This window comes from Mastigoproctus giganteus, chromosome 2, assembly GCF_048544385.1.
Source record: "Mastigoproctus giganteus isolate SK-2022 chromosome 2, ASM4854438v1, whole genome shotgun sequence".
NCBI lineage: Eukaryota > Metazoa > Arthropoda > Arachnida > Uropygi > Thelyphonidae > Mastigoproctus > Mastigoproctus giganteus.
Genome location: NC_143576.1, coordinates 112,465,072 through 112,487,149, shown reverse-complemented (window position 1 = coordinate 112,487,149; position 22,078 = coordinate 112,465,072). Strand labels below are relative to the sequence as shown.

The 22,078-nt window shown below is 36.8% G+C and overlaps 1 protein-coding gene across 1 annotated transcript in view; it reads right to left on the bottom strand.

Moving 5' to 3' along the window:
* Positions 1-1,170: 1,170 nt before the first annotated feature.
* LOC150089499 (uncharacterized) overlaps positions 1,171-22,078 on the bottom strand; it is a 180,828-nt gene continuing 159,920 nt past the window's right edge. Inside the window, exons 11-12 of the mRNA XM_090390005.1 lie at positions 12,634-12,719; positions 1,171-1,292 (exon numbers count right to left, since the gene is read on the bottom strand). Of these exons, the coding sequence (XP_090246131.1) occupies positions 1,171-1,292; positions 12,634-12,719 (208 nt within the window). The remainder of the gene's footprint in view (positions 1,293-12,633; positions 12,720-22,078) is intronic.

Sequence of the window (22,078 nt, the reverse complement as noted above, 5' to 3'; positions counted from 1 at the left end):
AACTTTATTACTTTTATTTAATAGGTTTACTTTCAGTTTATCAAAATTTGGTTAAAGTTTTCCTCAGTGTTTCCTCAAAGCTAAGTGGATTTTTGAGTAAATCATAATAATTTGTTTCACAGGATCATACAGCCTACTCTAGGAAGTCAAATGAACATTTTAACAGAAGGGAGAAGTCATAAAAACAGATACTGTACACATTATGGCTGTTCCCCCCCCCACCCCCAATAAAAGCAAATGGCTCTTTGCCAGTAAGAAGACTGCATTTGTTGGATGGGAACAACAAAGCAACTTTCAAGGTACTGAAGACAGAGTCTTGAGAGAAACAGTATTTGCAAATTAAGAACTCCCGGATTTTCCCAGCTCAATTCGTGCTCTATCCAAAGTACAGGGAAAGAATTTACTTTATATTGTATCAGGTGCTATATTAGGGGACACTTGTTAAAACAAAACTGAAAATTGAAGCAAAAGATATGCTTAAGTTAATAGATCACTGAACCCGAGATGGATACATTTCTAACACGTCCTTAAACCACCTAATTACAGTAGAATCTAGCTACATTTGTTTCTACTGCTGGTAAGCAGGTAAGACTGTCCTGCTAGCTGTCATATCTTTCCCCTGTCCTTGAATCCAATCAACACAGTACATCTTTCATTCTCAAAATTAAAGTGTTAAGATATACAATAGGTATTCTGTACAGATTCTCTAGAATATTCATTTGTTAAATATGTGTTATTCTGGTGTGTGTTTGTGTGTGTGTGTGCGCACGCTTTTAAACAAGAGTTATGTGCAGTTTATTGGTTTGAATAAAGTATAGTGCAGTATTTTTATTAACTGTTTTTTTATCTATGTAAGAATCATCATTTAAGGTTGAAATCATATATGAATTATCAAATTTATGTATTTCATTTTTTTCACTAATTTCTTGTCATGTATTCTTAGCAAAAAAAAACATTTTAGATAAATTACAAACTTCTACCACTGTTAACAGTAACTGTTTCTTTTGAATTTATTTAATCATTTAAATCAATTCAAAACAGATATAGAATGTATCATAAACAGAAAAAAATATAAAAAAATCATTTAAATGAATGAAATACAAAAACAAAATAGATAAAAATATATATTTATTTACATATATATACACATGATTTTGATACAAGTAAAGGCTATGATTCTTCATAACTTGTCTGAAGTTTCTTCTTTATAAATTTAACAATAGACTTTTCATTTTTGCCCAACTTCTCAAGAAGAGCTGGGAAATGATATGCATAAAGATAGCTGATGATATCTAGAAGATACAAATTATTTATTATACAGAAGTACTAAAGTGATGCAACTTTATTATTGAACTATTTTATGAATTAGGTGCTGTAAAACAATCAAAAAATTTAAACTATAATAAAAATAATACAATATATACAAACTGCAAAAAATAAAAAACCTTAGTCATAGATAACATTACTGAAATGGATATATTCCTTAAGGAGATAATTCAATTTTATTTCAATTATTATAATGTCCACCCTCTAATGGCATATTTATGAAAACGATAGGATTTTTCCAAGTGAATATATGAATGTTATAAATACAAGGGTGGATACTATAATAGTTGAGGCCATTCTGTTCTTAATTAGTTGCAAATACTTGGTATACTTAAAGTGTAAACCATAAAATTAATCACTTAATTTCCTATTATATTAAAACATTTATCAATCACATTGGTATTATTTCATGCAATAATATAACTACAGCTGTGTAAGCCAATGGTGTGCACCCTGAAGGTTCAAGACGGTAGCCTATTTAACTCTGCATTCATTTATTTGAATACTTAATGATTTTTTAATTAATTACTACAAAACTTTATCTGTCCTGTCAGTTCCCATTATTGAATCTGATAATCATTAAAAGCCAAAGGTGAGAGAAAGAAAGACCACCAATTTTCAAAAAATTTAATAAACAGAGCATAACTACAGCCAATCTAAATTGTATTGCTGTTACTTATTATATCCCTATAACTAGAATTACAAGATCACATATGACCTGAGAAACTGTTTCTAAAGTCACTTTTATGTCTAACATGGTAAATTGACTTCTCTTTGATAAGTTCTTTGCATCTCACCATTAGGCCATATGGAAAGGATAGAAAATTACTGTACATCATAAACAAGGACCAAAAATTACTACTTTTCTGATTTCTATTTATTTTTAGAAATGTAGTACCATACAGTTGCAGTTTAATCCTTCCAGACCACAGCTACCAATGTGCATTATAATCATTTAATATAGCAAAATCAATTTTGCCATAGTTTTGTGTGCTTGTTTTGTCCACAATTTAAAGGTACAGAAAAGTGATTTATCATTACAGTTTGAATATATTTTGTTAGAGTTTACTGTGTTACAAGAAACATGGATGCTAAAGGTTGCACACATTAAAAACTGAATGATATGTCAGGAAAAAAAAAGTCAGTAATGATGAACTGGAAGCCTTATGTGAAGAGGACAGCAATAATAGATTTTCTTGGATATAATACATTAGTACAGTACTAGCATGGACTTCTGTGGTGCTACAATAATTGATGGCAGTGACTGTCATCACTCAGTATAATTCTATCAATTTGCTTAATGGGGACAAAGTGGACAAAGGCCATGTTTGGTCTCCAGAGCAAAACTCCAATACCTCCTCCCATTTCTTCTGTCATGCAGCAGGTCATATCTTTTGAGGTTATGAAGAGAACCATGGAATGGAGTGGTGGTGTTTTTTGTTTTTTTTTTAAATCCAAAACAAAAGCTATTTAGAACCAACAACACTCTGTACCCTTTTTAATGGCTGAAGACTGAGAAGACAAGATATTTACTAACATTAGAAATGACTTCCTGTAGATTCACGAAAAGGTATTGGAACCTATAATACTCTGTATCCTTATATGAAGACTGAGAAGACAGAAGATATTTGCTAACATTAGAAGTGACCTCCTGTAGATTATAATTTTTTGTAAATATATGTAAATATATGAAAAGGAAGACTGTTCCAGAAAACAGAAGGGATAAATGAGGAAGAGGAAAAGTTGGTTCTGCAAGTTCAAAGCTGGACAGTGAATGGATGTTGATTGCTTTCAGTTCATGTTCAGACTCGTTTGGAAAAGAGTGGGGGAATTACAGATGCCAATTCAGAAGAACTGTACCCATGGAAATATTCACAGCATCTACAAGACAGAAAGTGGAGATAACTTGTAAGAAATGGGTCATTAATTAAGCTGACTACCCTCCTATGAATGGAGACTAAAAGCTTGAGAGAGGTTCTGGAGACACCACCCCAGTTGTGGGAACAATATGCCATGGTAAGTCAGATATGAGATTTGTAAAGAGTGAATAGTTGTTTAGAAGAAAGGTAATGCCAAACGCCAAAAAAAGGAAAGCCCAGGTTTTTGATACATAGAATGCAATATTTGTGAGTGCTTATATCAAGAAAGATGAGAAGTCAAGGTAATTCCAACATAGATATGTGATTTCTGAGTGTCATCAGAGATGAGCACAGGACAGTATTCATTTTTGTTAGAAATAAGACAGGACTGGATTTTAGAAGGATTAAAGTTACAGATGCCTAAGTTTTTCTTCACTCCACTGGAGATTGGCATTTAAGGAATTTATGGTGGATATTCAAGGAGTTAAAGCTGTTTTCACAGAGCACAGTTTCTCAAACTAGAAGGTGGAATGTAGTACAGCATCATCAGCAAAACAGGATTTCCAATCAGGATGAGATCACTGGTGTACAAAAGAAAAAGAGCAGGCTGAACCATGGGAAAATTTTCAGGAAAACTGTGATAACGTAATATAGAAGAGTGAAAAGTTTAATCTCTGCCATTTTTAAATTTGTGTAAGTATTATTTCAACACAACAAATTAAGCAAATGTTTGTAACAAACAATGTGGAATTGACATATTTCAATGAAATAAATTATTACACAGACAAGCAAAATTATTAATTGTGTGTGTGTGTGTGTGCGTGTGTGTGTGTGTGTGTGTGTGTGTGTGTGTGTGTGTGTGTGTGTGTGTGTGTGTGTGTGTGTGTGTTGAATATTATAAAGATGAAATCTTGCAAATCAATATCTTCTAAATTCATTAGAGGAAAACAAAAAAATCATGTCAGTGTCCTCCTTCATAGAATAGTAAAATGTGACAATCTGTGGCATGCCAATAGCAGTCAAGCATCATGATGTCCTCTGGAGTTAACTTAGTGTGCAGTTTTAGAGCAGAATCCAATTTCGGTAGCTTTTTTTGAAAATGTGAGGTCAACACCAAATTGGAGGGAGGAAGGGAGGGGGAAGAGATTGACTATATCATAGGAAGCTGAAAAGGCCTTCAGGATCTAAACTAACTTATTATTGAAAAGTATCCTCCATATTGTTAATCCTAAAAGTGGATATAAAAGGGGAGGTGAGGATTGATGTTAACTGTGAATGAGGACAGACGAAAAAAAAAGGCAGATACCTAGTATGAAACAACTGGACACGAAAGATAATCTGGCTTATGGGCTTTTATAATTCCAATTAGAAAATGCAATACCATATTTCGTATACAATTTTTTTTCAAGGACAAACAAACTAATTCTACCCCTAACTCTCCAAGAAAAACACTAACCTTATTTTTGGGCAGTTCTATGAAACAAGGCATGTCCCTCATATCTACAGAAAGCCCACACATTCTGGTCAATTTCTATTAACCTATTGAATGTAAAGAAATATGTTTTGCATATGCACCCTTAATGTCAAAACGTACTGCTCTTCTAGTGCAGACTTGAAACAGGAACTTCACTATATACTTTCATCATTCTGAGCTGAAAGTTTCACCATCCATAATAAATTAAACTAGATCCATCTTCTCTGCACCATAAGAATGATCCATTAGAGAATTACAATAAAACAATAGCCTTACCACATCAAGTTCATTTGCATTTGATCAGAGATATTTTTAAACGCATGGATATAACTTCCTTGCACCATATAGTTCAATGTTTCAACAACTAGTTCAATGTTTCATCATTTCAGTAGCCCTTCCTACAAAAATTAGTAATATAAATGATAGTGTATCTCGTTAGTTGACAGCAAGACTGCCCCGAGAAACGTGCTCCAACTTCTGTCAGGTACAGCCATATAGATGTTTCAAATACACACACTTATTTTCATGAATATAGCCTCCTTAATTAACATTGAGGCAGAAGTGAGGAACTCAGCATAATCATGGCATTCTGCACACAGACTCCAATAGAAAATGCAAAGATTCTAAATAAGTTAAATAATGAATAAAAATTACTTTTGATGGAAGCCCCTAACATAGCTAAATATAAGTCAGATTATCTGTGCCTAACTGAATGCAAGACCCTAAACGTTGATTTTTCAAATGCCTAGTATCCGGATAAAAATATCCTAGGGGCTCACATCTGGTGAGTATGGGCTTAGCACACTCAGGGTCCGAGCTGAATATCATCATTCTCTTTTCTTGGTGATTCCCTTCTACTTTCGACTGACTGACTGACACTCACTCACTCTCTCTCTCTCTCTCTCTCTCTCTCTCTCTCTCTCTCTCTCTCTCTCTCTCTCTCTCTCTCTCACACACACACACACACACAGGGTAACTTGGGAATTTTTTTTTTGGCTGCTGCAACATAAGACTCAGGCTTCCTTGCACCATATAGCTAATAATAATAATAATAATAAATCAAGTTTCCAAGAAATCAATCAGAAGTGAGCTCCACTGTCCTGTTATCATTCTAGATGTTTAAATCTTTTCCTTTCAAGCACACATTAATTGATTGTCTGGCAGTTATTAATAATAACATAAAGAAAAGAAAAGAATATGCCCTTCTTTTCATTGTATTTTTAGGCATTAGCATATATATGCACAGAGTGTCAAATGCCATCCCCGTATCCATCCTTCCGCTGACATAACTCAACTCCTGGTAGATGAATTTTCATAAAATTTTATATTTGTCTTCCTTAGAAACATCAGTAAAATCAAACCAACAGAAATATGGCAGTTATTTCTTTTTTTGATACATATCAACATAGGCTCTGTATAACTTTTAATGACCTAGTGATAATCTGCCCTGACTGTAGAAGGTGCAAAAGAAAACAAAAGAAAGAAAGAAAAGATTTAAAAAAAAAAAACACAAATTATACAAATTCCATATTTTCTGAACACTGAATACAAATGATTAAAGAGAACTCGTGATATTCTGCCTGACTGGAATGTTCAAAGAAGGTGGGGGGGAGAAACAAAAATAAATAAAAATGATCGACAAGAAATTGAAAACTGCCAAAAATAGCTGATGAATTATCATGAAAGTGAGAATTTTCATGTTTGTGTCTGGGAGACAGAAATGCTTGTACACAAAGTAAGTGGAAACTGTTTGCATGCTGTTAATGTCTTGGATTATAAAGGATCAAGGATTAGCAATTTAGTCCTTGAGGTTGTCACAGACATTCTCTCAGGTATGCTAGACAAGCTGCACTTGCTACCTGGGAGTCTAAAACGCTGATGGAAATAATATTCGGGTGACACTCAAGTTAAGTGGACCCAATTTCGGCGAAGTCCGGATGGTCTGTGACAACCAAATCCTCTGCTTGCACCTTCACGATGGTGGAACTGTTAGTAATCCTCGGTATAACCTCCATGCCCAAGTACATGGTGGGTGACGACCCAGGTTTGAACCAACGTAAGCAGAGGTCGAGGTGTGGCTCCCACACCACATGGAGGAATGCCGCCCCTCTATGTTACCAGGCAGTACTAGGTGGTAAATGACTATCATAAACGGAAGAAATACCACCACTTTGCTTATTGGAGGCTTGAAGTGGTGGAACCCATGTTTAGTCTCTAGAGCTAAGTTCCGGTCAACCCTTCCCTATCTCTTCCATCATGCAGTGTGATTGATGACTTTTGAGGTTAATGATGAACATCGTGGTGAGATCCAATATTCCTTACATTTCAAGGGTACAGCTCTAAATCGTTTTGCATGCCGGCCGCTAGTTAGTACACTGGACTGAACCTATTGGTAACTCTCTAGGAGGCTTCCGGATCAGCTAGCGTATAATCTTGCTACCTCTACTCTGCCAGATAATGACTGGAGGGAGTCCGAGTAGTGTGTGTGCGGGGAGCACTGTCAAGGCCATGTTATGTCAAGGATCTGGGTATATTCTTACCATGTGTATGCCATATCCAAAAATTTCATTATTCCATACAGCATGTCCCACCTACTTTTTCTAACTATTGAATACACCTTGAATTATCAAACTAATAGAGCAAGCTTATCTGCGAAAAGATCTAAACCTCCCAAGCACTTCCTAATTCATTTCACAAATATACGTGGTCTCAATTCTAATCTCAACGATGTCCATTTCCACTTGCAGTCTGCCAAACCCCATGTACTTATTCTGACAGAATCTCAGTTATCGGTTGATTCAACTACTGCTCATCTCAGATGCCCAAATTATTCGCTGTATGATTCCTTTCACCTCAGAGGTGGTACTTGTGCATATGTCCGTTCTGATATTCCCAGTCAGAGACTTGGCAATTTGGAATCTCCTCTCTTTGATCTTCTCTGGCTTAAAATCTCTCTACCTCATTGTGTCAAATTAATCTATTGTCTATACTGTTCTCCCAACTCCACTAATCACTTGGAACTCTTTGACTTTCTCTCTTTGCAACTTGACTTTCTCCAGTCCAACTTTCCTAACAGTAAGGTAATTTTCCTTGGTGATTTTAATGTTCACAACTCCAGCTGGCTTCCGTTTTCTAGTCACATCGACCCAGCTGGTCGAGATGCTGAGGTTTTTGCAATTACTAATGACCTTGCACAGATTGTTCATTTACCTACAAGAATACTGGACTATCCTAATCATACAGCCAACACGCTTGATCTTTTTCTCACAAACAACCTTTCTAAGTACACGGTCGAAGTGAGAGGTCCTTTAGGCACTTCAGATCACAGCTTGGTGATTGTCTCTTCTCAATGGAGCCCTTATCTCATGGCTATTCCTAACCTCGTGTTGTTTGGCATTACAAGAATGCAAAATGGGGTGACCTGCGAGATTTCTTTTCTTCTTTTCCTTGGTCGGATTACTGTTTCAAAACTTCTGATGTCAACGTTTTCTCAGATTGTGTCAGTGAAATTATTCTTGCAGGAATGGAATCCTTTATCCCACACTTCACTTTAAAATCTCATCCTTTATCTAAACCTTGGTTTTCCAATAAATGTGCTAAGGCTTTTCAAGAGAAGAATGTTGCATATCGTAATTGGCTTGTTTCTAATTCTTCAGTTTAATTTTCTGCCTACCAAAGCTCGCAACAATTGTAAAGCAGTTATTAATCAGTCCAAACTAGAGTCTGAACAGGCTAAGAGTAGAAAACTTGCTTCTTACCCTAATGGTAGCCGAGCATTCTGGTCCCTTGCCAAAGCTACTGGCCACAACTTTGGCCCATCTCTGCTCCCACCTCTGTCCAAACCAGATGGTTCTGTTGTCACTTCAGCCAAGGATAAAGCTGACCTGCTAGCATCCCATTTTTCTTCCAACTCATGTATTAATGATCTTGGTAAAACACCTCCCACCATTCCCATCACGCTCCATTCAATGCCTCCTGTGGTCTTCCGTCAAAAGGATGTCAGAAGGATTTTGATGAATCTTGATGCTAAGAAAGCTCCAGGTCCCAATAGTATTTCTCCACTTGTTCTCAAAACCTATGCTCCTGAACTTACTCCTATTCTTTGCCGCCTTTTTTTCACTTTCTTATTCCAAAGGTGTTTTTCCTTCTTCTTGGAAATTTGCTCATATCCAGCCAGTTCCTAAAAAGGGTGACAAATCCCTCCCATCCAATTAACGTCCAATTGCAATTACTTCTACTTTTTCTAAAGTAATGGAGAAATCATTTCACCGCCAACTCTTAAACTACCTAGAAACCTTCCGTCTGATCAACGATTGCCAGTATGGATTCTGTCAGTGTCAATCCACTGGTGATATTCTGGCTTATGTTACCCATTTATGGACTAATTCAATGGAAGGGTTCGGTGAAACACAAGTAGTTGCTCTTGACATCTCGAAGGCTTTCGATTGCGTCTGGCATAAAGGTCTTCTAAACAAGCTTCCATCTTATCGTTTGCCAACTGTTTTTAGTAATTGGTTATCCAGTTTTCTCTCTGATTGCTCACTGAGGGTGATGGTAGATGGCTCTCTGTCTTCTAACTTCTCCACTAATGTTGGTGTCCCTCAAGGTTCAGTTCTTTCCCCCACTCTTTTCCTCTTGTATATTAATGACCTTCTTCCATTGACTGGAAATCCTATCCATAGTTTTGCCGATGATAGCACATTGCATTCCACTTTCCATTTTGAGAAATCTTGCCCTGTTCAATCAGCTTCAACTTCTCGAAATCTGCTAGCAATTCCTTAAATGCCGATCTTCACGTAATTCTCCAGTGGGGCAAAGACAACTTAGTTAATTTCAACCCTTCTAAAACTCAGTCTTGTCTTATATCTCGCAAAAAGGATTCTTCTGCTCCTATGCTTATCTTTAGTTACACTCTGATTTCTAGGCAAAATGATATTTCTTTTGGGGATTACCCTGACTTCTAATCTCTCTTGGCCCAAGCACATTACAAATATTGCTTCCTCTGCATCCAAAAAACTTGGTTTTCTCTTTCGCTCTCGGCATTACTTTTCTTCCAAATAGCTGCTCACTCTGTATAAATTGCAAATCCGCCCTGCCATGGAATGTTGTTCCCACATCTTGGGTGGTGCCCCCAAAACCGCTCTCAGGCTTCTTGAGTCCATTCAGAAGAGGGCAGTTAGGTTAATTAATGATTCATCTCTAACAGTCTCTCCCCACTCGCTGTCTCATAGACTTACTGTTTCTGCTGCATGCCTCTTCTACAGATACTTCCATGGGCACTGTTCTTCTGAATTGGCTTTTATAATTCCCACTCTCTCTTTCAAAACAGTCCGAACACGTGCCGCCACCAGCCAACATCCATTTACTGTCCAACTTCAAACTCACAGAATCAACTCTTCATCTTCCTCGTTTATTCATTCAACTGCCGTTTTCTGGAACAACCTTCCTTCATACATATTTCCTGAAAATTACAGTCTACAGAAGTTCAAGTCCAATATCAACAAATATCTTCTTTCGTCTTCTCAACCTCCAACCCAAGCACGGTACTAAGTACTATAGGTTCTAATACCTCTCGTGTTTGGGGTTTACATAAAATTTAAAAAAATAGTGATGATTTGTCTTCACCACTGGCATTATTGCAATACATATTAAATACATATTCATTTTAAATTTCATTAATTCATTTCATTCACAAGTATTCATTAAAATACACATCACCATATAAATTTGGCTTGCGATAACAGCTACAATTTATTCTTCTTGTACCTGAAGCACACACTTTTTCGTGATCTACTACAATTTTTGCAAGACCAGTTCTGTCTGCATTACCGAACTGATCTTGCATTAGTCCTTAAATTTCCAAACCTCAAAACAAATTCTGTTCAGATTACTACTGGCAGACTCCCCTGAATTTCTAAATTGATGATTGGTGTGACATTTTTTAAACTTTACAAGATAGCCTTTGTCTTAAAAATTTTTCCTACGCATTAATTTTCTTATTTAAAAGTCTTGCCTTTTCTTGTAAAATAGGTCTGCTAATAAGAATTCCTTTGGGCACACTGGTGAGTAAACTACACATGAAAACAGCTTCATCCAGTTCATTTTTCACCTTTTTAAGTGTAGGCTTCTTGCTAAAAATTTTTTTTCTATAAGTTCAGCAATATAATTTTCAATCTCAGACTTCCTCCCTTCCAAATTACCTACAGTTGTTTCTCATCTGCCAAATTCTGCAGCAGTTTATTATTTTTAGCAATTGATCTTTGTTTATTCTGTCCATCACTTTAAATTTCTTCTCCACTTGACACTACAACTTTTTCTTCTTTTTTTTGATACAAGCAAACCAATGCTGTTATTGCTGGTAGCCATTTTTAAAGTTACATACAAGAGAAAGCAAAATGCCGTATCATTGGATAAAAACATATCAGAATTATTGATTCAGACCAGTTGAAAGTGCTGCAGCTCATCAATCCACTTGTTATTATTGAATAAATAATTCCACAATTTGTTATTTTTACAGTAGACCCATTTTGCATTGTTGCAAACTCTCTCTCTCTCTCTCACTTCAGCTTAATCATACAGTCTATTAACAGTTTGCACTATCACAGTTTACATTTCTTGATCAATGCTAAACACAAAAACAGGCTTTATTACCTTTTATGTACTTTTAAATAAATATTTGAAAATAAAAATTAACACAATTAAAATACATATATTTACAATTAGAATATCTGATAGTCTAAACTCCAAACTTTTTGGTCGCACACCCTTATTTTACTTAAAAGGACTAGATGCACCCAGGAATAAAAAATTAAATATATAAGTTTAATATATATATTTTTTATTTATAAATCATTTACATGGAAGGCATTATATCTAAAATCACATATAATTTTAAAAGATCACAAAACAATACTAAATTGAAGTTCAAGTACAAAATTATATGAAATCATTAATGTAACAAGTGAAGTAAATGTAATGTAATACTATGTGTTTTATTTATAAATAATTTAGATGTTATGCATTATATCTAGAATCACATATATAAAATCACATATAATTTGAAAAGATCACAATCTAATTCGATACAAAAATACAAAACAAAATGAAATTAAAGTACAAAGTGGTATAAATCAAATCAACAGCACTTTTTAGTGGGAACAAGTGCTTGAATATTTTTCATTATTGCTATATATCTTGGAACCAAACAAAGCCACATATAACGTTTATTTATAATTTTTTAATTTCAATTACATTTTGAAAAACAAAGTTTTCATAATTAATAAATATTAATTTATTGTGGATTATCTTGACCACTAGGGATGCACATACCCAACTTTGGAGACCACTGGTCTATACCAGTGTTACCTAAACTGGGGTCCATGGACCCCTGGGGGTGTGCAGACCAGTTCTAGAGGGTCTGCAAAAAGTTCAGAAGGTATCTAGTAATATGCGTTTATTTTCCTTAGAAAGTATATTGATAGAATCACTTTTTTTTTTTTTTTTCTTTTACCTGTATACGTATTTCAAATTATTCATTCTATGTATATCAAATTGATGCTAAATAACATTGTTTCACACATAAAACTTTGAATTTTCTTTTCAGAAAACCTAGTGTTCATACATATACACACAAACATGTCTATATATATATGTAGGGATCCGCAAACTTTTTTTTGATTTGTGAAAGGGTCCGTAGATCTCAATAGTTAGAACCACTGGTCTAAACCATCAAATAGTGTAAATAAAATTTTTCTTTTTAAAATAAACTATTTAAACATGCTTGAAAAGGGACAAAAGAGAGTAACTAGAGGGAAACTGCAACTTTTTTTTTTTTTTTTTTGTTTTTTTTTGTAATGAAATTTCAAAATTTGCACGTGCATAGTCTCCTCCAGCATATTAAAATGGCATTTTCTTATGATCTTAACTAAATTGGATTTTTTTTTAATTTTTTATATATATATATATATCACTTACCATCGTACTCCTTTTCAGCATGATTAGGAACTTGAGACTTTAACTTGCACCATTTTCTCCTGACAGTTTCATATGAAGTTGATACACTATAAATTTTTTTTTTTAAATTAATTAAAAATTTGTATTTCAAAAAAATCTAGAAATGCAATGAGGAAAAAAATTAAAAGGCTAACAGAAGTAGTGAAAAACAATTTCAAAAATTTTATTCACATTGTTATTTAGGATGCTTATAATCAAACTCTGTCACTATAAAGGACTGTAGGCAGAAAATGACAAATTGCAGTTCTGAAATATTGGATAATAATCAAAGGATACAGAAAGGAATGATTTGCAAAAATATGGTTCTCTACAGTGCCACCTTGGCAAATTGTGCTGTACATTGTGTAGAATGTGAATAGCTATGCAACAGACCGAATAAGATTGCAAACAGTTATTTGTAATCTAAACATGTCAGACTTTTAATCCCATATGAGATGTTAATGTTTTCCAACTTTTATAACATCTGATGTGAAAAGTACACTGGAATCATAGAATCATGACAATATAATTGTCATGATTCCAGGATATCTGTCAATAAGTTGTCACTCATAATATTTCCTTCAAAATACTCCCAACATACCTTTTCTTTATGCTTTCTTTTATGTCTACCAGGTGTTCAGTAATGTTCCAGTACCTTGTCATTCAAATAACTCCTATAACAAGTACAAACTGGTTGGCTATCAGGTCACTGGAGTGTTGGGGGGAAATCAGGGAAACTAATGCAGATTATTATTAAGATCTTGGCTAAGAATGAAAAAAAAAGAGTATCAAAGAATTCTTTACACAATAGCACAACTACAACACATTTTTTTTTATGTAAACCCCAAACACGAGAGCTATTGGAACCTATAGTACTTAGTACCGTGCTTGGGTTGGAGGTTGAGAAGACAAAAGAAGATATTTGTTGACATTGGACTTAAACTTCTGTAGACTGTAATTTTCAGGAAATACGTATGAAGGAAGGTTGTTCCAGAAAACGGCAGTTGAATGAACAAACGAGGAAGATGAAAAGTTGGTTCTGTGAGTTTGAAGTTATACAGTAAATGGATGTTGGCTGGTGGCGGCACGTGTTCAGACTGTTTTGAGAGAGAGAGCGGGAATTATAGAAGCCAATTCAGAAGAACAGTGCCCATGGAAGTATCTGTAGAAGAGGCATGCAGCAGAAACAGTACGTCTATGAGACGGTGAGTGGAAAGACTCTGTTAGAGATGAATCATTAATTAACCTAACTGCCCTCTTCTGAATGGAATCAAGAAGCCTGAGAGAGGTTTTGGGGCCACCCCACCCCAGATGTGGAAACAATATTCCATGGCAGGGCGGATTTGTGATTTATACAGAATGAGCAGCTGTTTGGAAGAAAAGTAACGCTGAGAGCGAAAGAGAAAACCAAGTTTTTTAGATGCAGAGGAAGCAATATTTGTAATGTGCTTGTCCCAAGAGAGATTAGAAGTCAGGGTAATCCCCAAAAGAGATGTATCATTTTGCCTAGAAATCAGAGTGTCACTAAAGATAAGCATAGGAGCAGAAGAATCCTTTTTGCAAGATATAAGACAAGACTGAGTTTTAGAAGGGTTGAAATCAACTAAGTTGTCTTTGCCCCACTGCAGAATTACGTGAAGATCGGCATTTAAGGAATTGGTAGCAGATTGAGCAGGACAAGGTTTCTCAAAATGGAAAGTGAAATGCAATGTGCTATCATCGGCAAAACTATGGATAGGATTTCCAGTCAATGGAAGAAGGTCATTAATATACAAGAGGAAAAGAGTGGGGGAAAGCAGAAGGAAAAACACCTTTGGAATAAGAAAGTGAAAAAAAGCGGCAAAGAATAGGAGTAAGTTCAGGAGCATAGGTTTTGAGAACAAGTGCAGAAATACTATCGGGACGTGGAGCTTTCTTAGCATCAAGATTCGTAAAAATCCTTCTGACATCCTTTTGACTGAAGACCACAGGAGGCATTAAATGGACGTTGTGTTGGAAATGGTGGGAGGTGTTTTACCAAGATCATTAATACATGAGATCAAAGAAAAATGGGATGCTAGCAGGTCAGCTTTATCCTTGGCTGAAGTGACAACAGAACCATCTGGTTTGGACAGAGGTGGGAGCAGAGATGGGCAAAAGTTGCGGCCAATAGTTTGGCAAGAGACCAGAATGCTCGGCTACCATTAGGGCAAGAAACAAGTTTTCTACTCTTAGCCTGTTCAAACTCTAGTTTGGACTGATTAATAACTGCTTTACAATTGTTGCGAGCTTTGGTGTAAGCAGAAAATGAAACTGGAGAATTAGTAACAAGCCAATTACGATATGCAACAATCTTCTCTTGAACAGCCTTAGCACATTTATTGGAAAACCAAGGTTTAGATAAAGGACGAGATTTTAAAGTGAAGTGTGGGATAAAGGATTCCATTCCTGCAGGAATAATTTCACTGACATGATCTGAGCAAACGTTGACATCAGAAGTTTTGAAACAGTAGTCCGAACAAGGAAAAGAAGTCTCGCATGTCATCCCAATTTGCATTCTTGTAATGCCAAACAACACGAGGTTGGGAATAGCCACGAGATAAAGGTCCCATTGGAGAAGAGACAATCACCAAGTTGTGATCTGAAGTGCCTAAAGGACTTCAGACCTTTAGGCACTTCGACCGTGTACTTAAAAGTGTTGTTTGTGAGAAAAAGATCAAGCGTATTGGCTGTATGATTAGGATTGTCCTGTATTCTTGTAGGTAAATGAACAATCTGTGTAAGGTCATTAGTAATTGCAAAAGCCTCAGCATCTCGACCAGCTGGGTCGGTGTGACTAGAAAACGGAAGCCAGCTGGAGTTGTGAACATTAAAATCACCAAGGAAAACTACTTCACTGTTAGGAAAGTTGGACTGGAGAAAGTCAAGTTTCAAAGAGAGGAAGTCAAAGAGTTCCGAGTGATTAGTAGAGTTGGGAGAACAGTAGAGACAACAGATTAATTTGACATAATGTGGTAGAGAGATTTTAAGCCAGAGAAGATCAAAGAGAGGAGATTCCAAATTGCCAAGTCTCTGACAGTGAATATCAGAACGGACATATGCACAAGTACCACCTTTGAGGCGAAAGGAATCATACAGCGAATAATTTGGGCATCTGAGATGAGCAGTAGTTGAATCAACCGATAACTGAGATTCTGTCAGAAAAAATACATGGGGTTTGGCAGACTGCAAGTGGAAATGGACATCGTTAAGATTATAATTGAGACCACGTATATTTGTGAAATGAATTAGGAAGTGCTTGGGAGGTTTAGATTTCTTCGCAGATAAGCTTGCTCTATTAGTTTGACAATTCAAGGTGTATTCAATAGTAAGAAAAAGTGGGTGGGACATGCTGTATGGAATAATGAAATTTTTGGATATGGCATACACATGGTAAGAATATACCCAGATCCTTGACATAACATGGCCTTGACAATGCTCCCCGCACACACACTACTCGGACTCCCTCCAGTCATTATCTGGCAGGGTAGAGGTAGCAAGATTATACACTAGCTGATCTGGAAGCCTCCTAGAGAGTTACCAATAGGTTCAGTCCAGTGTACTAATTAGCGGCCGGCCTGCGAACCGTTTTAGAGCTGTACCCTCAAAATGTAAGGAATACTGGATCTCGCCATGATGTTCATCATAACCTCAAAAGTCATCAATCACACTGCATGATGGAAGAGATAGGGAAGGGTTGACCGGAACTTAGCTCTAGAGACTAAACATGGGTTCCACCACTTCAAGCCTCCAGTAAGTAAAGTGGTGGTATTGCACCAGTTGATGAGAGTCATCTACCACCTAGTACTGCCTGGTAACATAGAGGGGCAGCGTTCCTCCATGTGGTGTGGGCACTACACCTTGACCCCTGCTTACATTGGTTCACACCTGGGTGGTCACCCACCAACTTCAAGGACCACAATGACAGAACTACTGATTATTCTGTTAATTTTCTGAAAAACTAAATAAATATTCTGTATTTACAATCATGCATAAAGAAATTTTTAGGGCTGGAAACACCAGAAGTATACAAGTCATAACTTGGAGCTTAATGATTTTGTTGTAACTGAAAAGAAAACGGAAGAGAAATTGTGCTGAAGTATAAACTAATATCAAGGAAATGTGATTGGAAATTGTCAAGAAAACTGTAATTAGCCATTTACTCCTCATCCAGAGATATGATGGTATGCAGTATCCATTTTACCATGGAAAGCTCTGACTCAAATGCAATCCACAGCTCAGCCTTCAACTTAATATGCTGGCTGAATTTTATCACTAAAACTGTTTCAGTCTATAGCCAGAACAAAACATGGTGGAATAACAGTTCAGCCTGGAATTTCATGATAAGCTACATCTTCATGAAAAGTAGAAAGCATATACTATTTGGTATATTAAAGCATATACCAACAAAACCATTAGGATTGGAAAGACACCTTTCAAGGCAAGACAGGATTAATTCTCAGGAGAACTCAATCTAGCTGAGCGGCTTGACACATTTTAAGATTTACTCCAGAAACTACAATGGCCTGGCAGAACCTACAGAACAGTTGTTAGGGAGATGTCCTCAAATCTATCACCATTTCAGAAAGAGAACTAATTCATACTATCAAAAATGGAATCCCATAATTCATCTTACAGAGCCTGTGTCTACATCATAGATGCATTTCTAGTAATCCCAAATGGTATCTTCACTGCTCAACTCTTCCCAATGGTCTGGAACTAATATACAGTACAGCCCATACCCAAAACACAAAGAGTCACCTCAATGACACAGTTCCAACAATAATGAAAGCTTCATGCATCCTCAGAGTAATGGAGAAGTGCCTACTTCCTATCTTAACCAACCAAATTCTGCCATATGCTTCTTCCTTATCCATTATGCACTTAAATCGTGGTCACCATAGTACTCTGCACCAATATAGCAATTCAACAATCCAGCTGTGATACTGTGTAACAAGCAAAACCCAATTGTACTACTGAGGAAAAAAACTTTTTACTGTAAATAACTAGTTTTTTTTTTGTATGTTAAAATCTAGCATTACTATTGTTATGGGTGTTGCATCAGTTATCAATGTAACACACACACTGAAAGATGCATATATACACTAAAAGATGTTGACATGAACAAGGGACTTGATCTGACAGAATTCAGAAAAGGGTATGTCTCGTATCAGTTGAAGGGTGACAGTATTACAGAAACTACAAATCTCATGGGCTGTTCATGGAATACTGTAGTTAAGGTGTTCTAAGATTGCATGGATATAGCACATAGTGTTTCAAGCAGCACCGGTAGTTTACCACAACTCTACAACCAGTTCTCTTGTGTCGAATACAATACCCTGTAAAGGCCAGATAGCGTGAGTGATATGTGGTTTATGTAATGTAGTGTAGGCTTATGTTCTTCATCTGGCCTCAGCTTAGGGTCCCAAGGAACAACATAGACCTTTAGTTACTGTACCAGGTGGGGGAAGCTGGACCAGATAGTAGGGAAAGTTCTCTGGATGGACAAACTCTGGCTTCGCCTGAGATTACCAGGAATGACCCTATAATAATAATTACTAGGGGGCTCTGCCTCCTGCTCACTTCTTTTGCTTGCCTTTGGCCGAGGTATTTTCCTCTGTATACATCACTTTAGTTCAAGGAAGTTGGAATCAAGGGATTTAAGGAAGAAAAGTAGAAGAGAAGAATTAGGGTAGTATAGTAGAGAAAGTAGTAGAGAATTAGGATAGTAGAGAAAGCCTATCAGAAGAAAAATCTGGAGGCTAAAGTCTTAAGGACATAGTACCCTAAAGTGGCAATCTGCCCTAAGACTATCATACCTACATGCAGACAAGACTTTTTTTATTATTCTTATTATTAAATACATACATTCAGGTGCACAATTATTAGAAACAATAACACATTTGCATCTGACATTTGCCCATCACTCATTCCCTCACACACACACACACACACACACACACACACACACACACACACACACACACACACAGTGTCCATTATCTATCCTACAAACACCATATACATTGGACGGATAATGGACAGAGTATCAGATGCCAGGCTAGTGGTGGGGACCAATTCCTCAGAGTCATGATGAATACAGGAAGACCTGCCATGTGTTTATCACAAGCCAATAGACAGAAAATAGTGGAACACAAACTTTAACCAGGGGATGACCAGTGTTTCCAGGCCCATAATCCAATGAACTTTTCTCCACATAAGCCTCTGGAGTAAACACCCAGTCAAAGTACCCATTCTTAAGGCTAACCATCACCAATGACACCTAAAGTTTGAATGGTGTTATTAGACCATTAACAACTGGAGGGAAAAAAACAGTTTCCTTTTCTGATGAACCACATTTTCTGCTATGCTGTGTGGATGATCTTCCACCAGACCTACAGGATGCAATTCTGGTGATGTGGTATGACATTTCTCCTGCAATGTTCAGAGGCCTTTTAATTTATAGAGTAGCTAAGGATAAAGCTTATGCAACAAACTGGAGAAGAATCACTCTGATGTCCTGATTCAACTGAAACAAATAGATGACAGCAGTCTTTTGGTATAGGGGATATTTTCCTGGAAATCTCTTGGAGCCCTCATACCTTAGTACTGCACTCTGAATGCTGAAAATTACCTATACATTTTATCTGATCAGGTATACTGCTTCATGATGACTGTCTTCCTGGATGGTACAAGTGTATTCCAGCAGGATAATGTGACCTGCCACGTTGCCAGTACTGTTCAAGAGTGGTTCACCAAACATGAAAGCAATTTCCATGTGCTACCTTGGCTGCTGAATTTGCCATATATAAATCTCAGGGATTACATGGATTGGCAGATCTGGTGTTTCAATCTTCCACTACAGACTACCTTGACTGCTAAATATGCCAGCTATAAATCCTATATAATATTTCTGGCATTATGTGGAGACTGACAGATTTGGTGTTTGGAACTTCCACCAAACCTACAGGGTGCAATTCTGGTGATGTGGTATGACATTATTCCTGCAACATTAAGAGACCTTTTAATTTATAGGGTGGCCATAAAGCTTAAGCAACAAAGCACCATCCTTCAGTAGAAGATCTCATGGTGAAATTCTGTTTTTTTTTATTTTGTTACTTGCACAAGTACTATTATGACATTTCATATCAGAATTAGAGATCAATCATTACAGCTGTTGCTTTTTTCAATGGGGCCTCTCTCGCACGTTCTCCCCACTGCTTCTTTACCCCTAAACAAAAAATCTTGACAAAGTTTATTACAACATATTGAAGTCATGCTTATTTTGTAATACAGACTACTCACCACACAATCACTGTCAATCCATACTTATGCCAATAGTGAACTTATACCTATAGATCAGACTGCTTCTGCAGATTTCTCCATATTTTTATTTCATCAATTCATCAAACACTACAAATGCAGCACAAGGCATAATAAGAATAAAATTTACATACATGAAAACTACTTTAAAAATCAAAGCACAATGGTAATGTACAAAAAAAAAAAAAAAAAAAATTTTGAAATTAGTTTTTAAAATTATATTCATATAACTTACAATTATAGCATGATACTGATTTAGTTTCACTGTTGTAATAAATAAAATTAAAACATCTTCACCCAGTATGGTTAGGAAATGATGATACATGCTTAATATCCATTAAGATAATATATACAGGGTGTCTCAAAAATATTGGTACAAACATTTAGGGGAGGTACGTAACATCTAAAGGAATGTGAATCGCATAGGAACCCATAACCGGAAACATCACCGCAAATCGGTACACGGCGCTGTTCATCAGTTCGCGAGAGGGAAAAATTCTCGTTTACTCATTCAAGCAGTAGTTTCCGCAAGAAGAGCATGTATCAATATACGAACTGTGAGCTGGCAGACATGCACCTAGTGTATGGATAGCAGAGGGCCCACACGGTGTGCGCCCACAACATCGCTTCGCAATAAATGTGTGGGCAGGTATGGTCGGTGACTGCTTAGTCAGCCCATACCGGTTACCATCCTGCATGAACTCCACTAAATATCGGGTCTTTCTTGAACAAGTTCTACCAGGGTTACTTGACGATGTTCCAGAAAATGTGAGACGCAACATTTGGTTTCAACATGGGGCGCCTGCCCATTATGGAAGGTGTGTTCGTGACCATTTGAACAGGCGTTTTGGGCGTCGATGGATTGGCCAGGTGGACCCGTTGCCTGGCCCCCACACTCACCTGATTTATTGAGCCTTGATTTCTTTCTGGGGGGGCCTCAAATCTATTGGGTATGAATCGCCTGTGGAGACGGTATTGGTATTGGTATGGTTATTTCTGGCACAAGGGCTACTTAGGCCATATTGCGCCTATAAACGAGATGAGGATTTCACGGTGTCTGTAAAAACAGTTAGAAACAATTATACAGATTTATTCGTTTTAAGAAGCGGAAAAATTCCGGGAGATTTGCATCATTACCTATGAGCTGTTGGAGTGTCAAAGGTTGTTTAAGATTACTGAATGAAGCTTTTCGGGCATCAGTGTATAAGGTACATTCAACGAGTATGTGCTTTATTGTGAGAACAGAGTTGCAGTGCATACACTGCGGAGGATCGTTTCCTGTAAGAAGAAAAATATGGGTGAGCTGACTGTGCCCGATCCGGGCTCTAGCCAGGATGACTTCTTTCTTTCTGTTTACACAAACACTGGAAACCCATAACTGTGGTTCAGGTTTTATTTCACGGAGCTTGTTATTCAGTTGAGATTGCCATAGAAGTGTCCATCGTTCCTTACATGTATTTCTTATATGGGATCTGTAGTCCATATATGGAACATAGTAATCTGCTATGTTGGATGAATGTTTGGCTGCATAGTCTGCTTTTTCATTCCCTGATATCCCAGTGTGACCTGGGATCCAGCAAAAGATGACTACTTGCTGGTGATCATGGATATGCATCAGTTGAGATTTTATAGATTTCATTAAGGGATGCGTTGCTGAGGAGGAATTTTGCAAGGCTAAGATTGAACTCTGTGAGTCACTATATATTACACTTTTTTGGATGGACAGTTGGAGAATGTTTTCTAAGGCAAGCTTGATGGCACATAATTCAGCTGTATAACTGCCGCATTCGGTGGGAAGTGAAACAGAGATAGTGCTAAAGGGAAAGACAGCTGCAGCACCAACTTTACTACCAGACTTTGATCCATCAGTGTATACTTGCGTAAAATTTGGGTAATTTTGTGTGTGAGCAGCATGCAGTTGCTGTATATTGGTATTTGCAAGCGAATGTTTTCCCCAGTTTAAGAAATAGCTGTCACAGGATGCTTTAATAAAGGACCATGGAGGATCTGAACTCTTCAGATCATGGAGGATTTTGTCCAGATGTATATTCCAAGTTTGTGATAATTCCTGTATTCTGATGCCAGC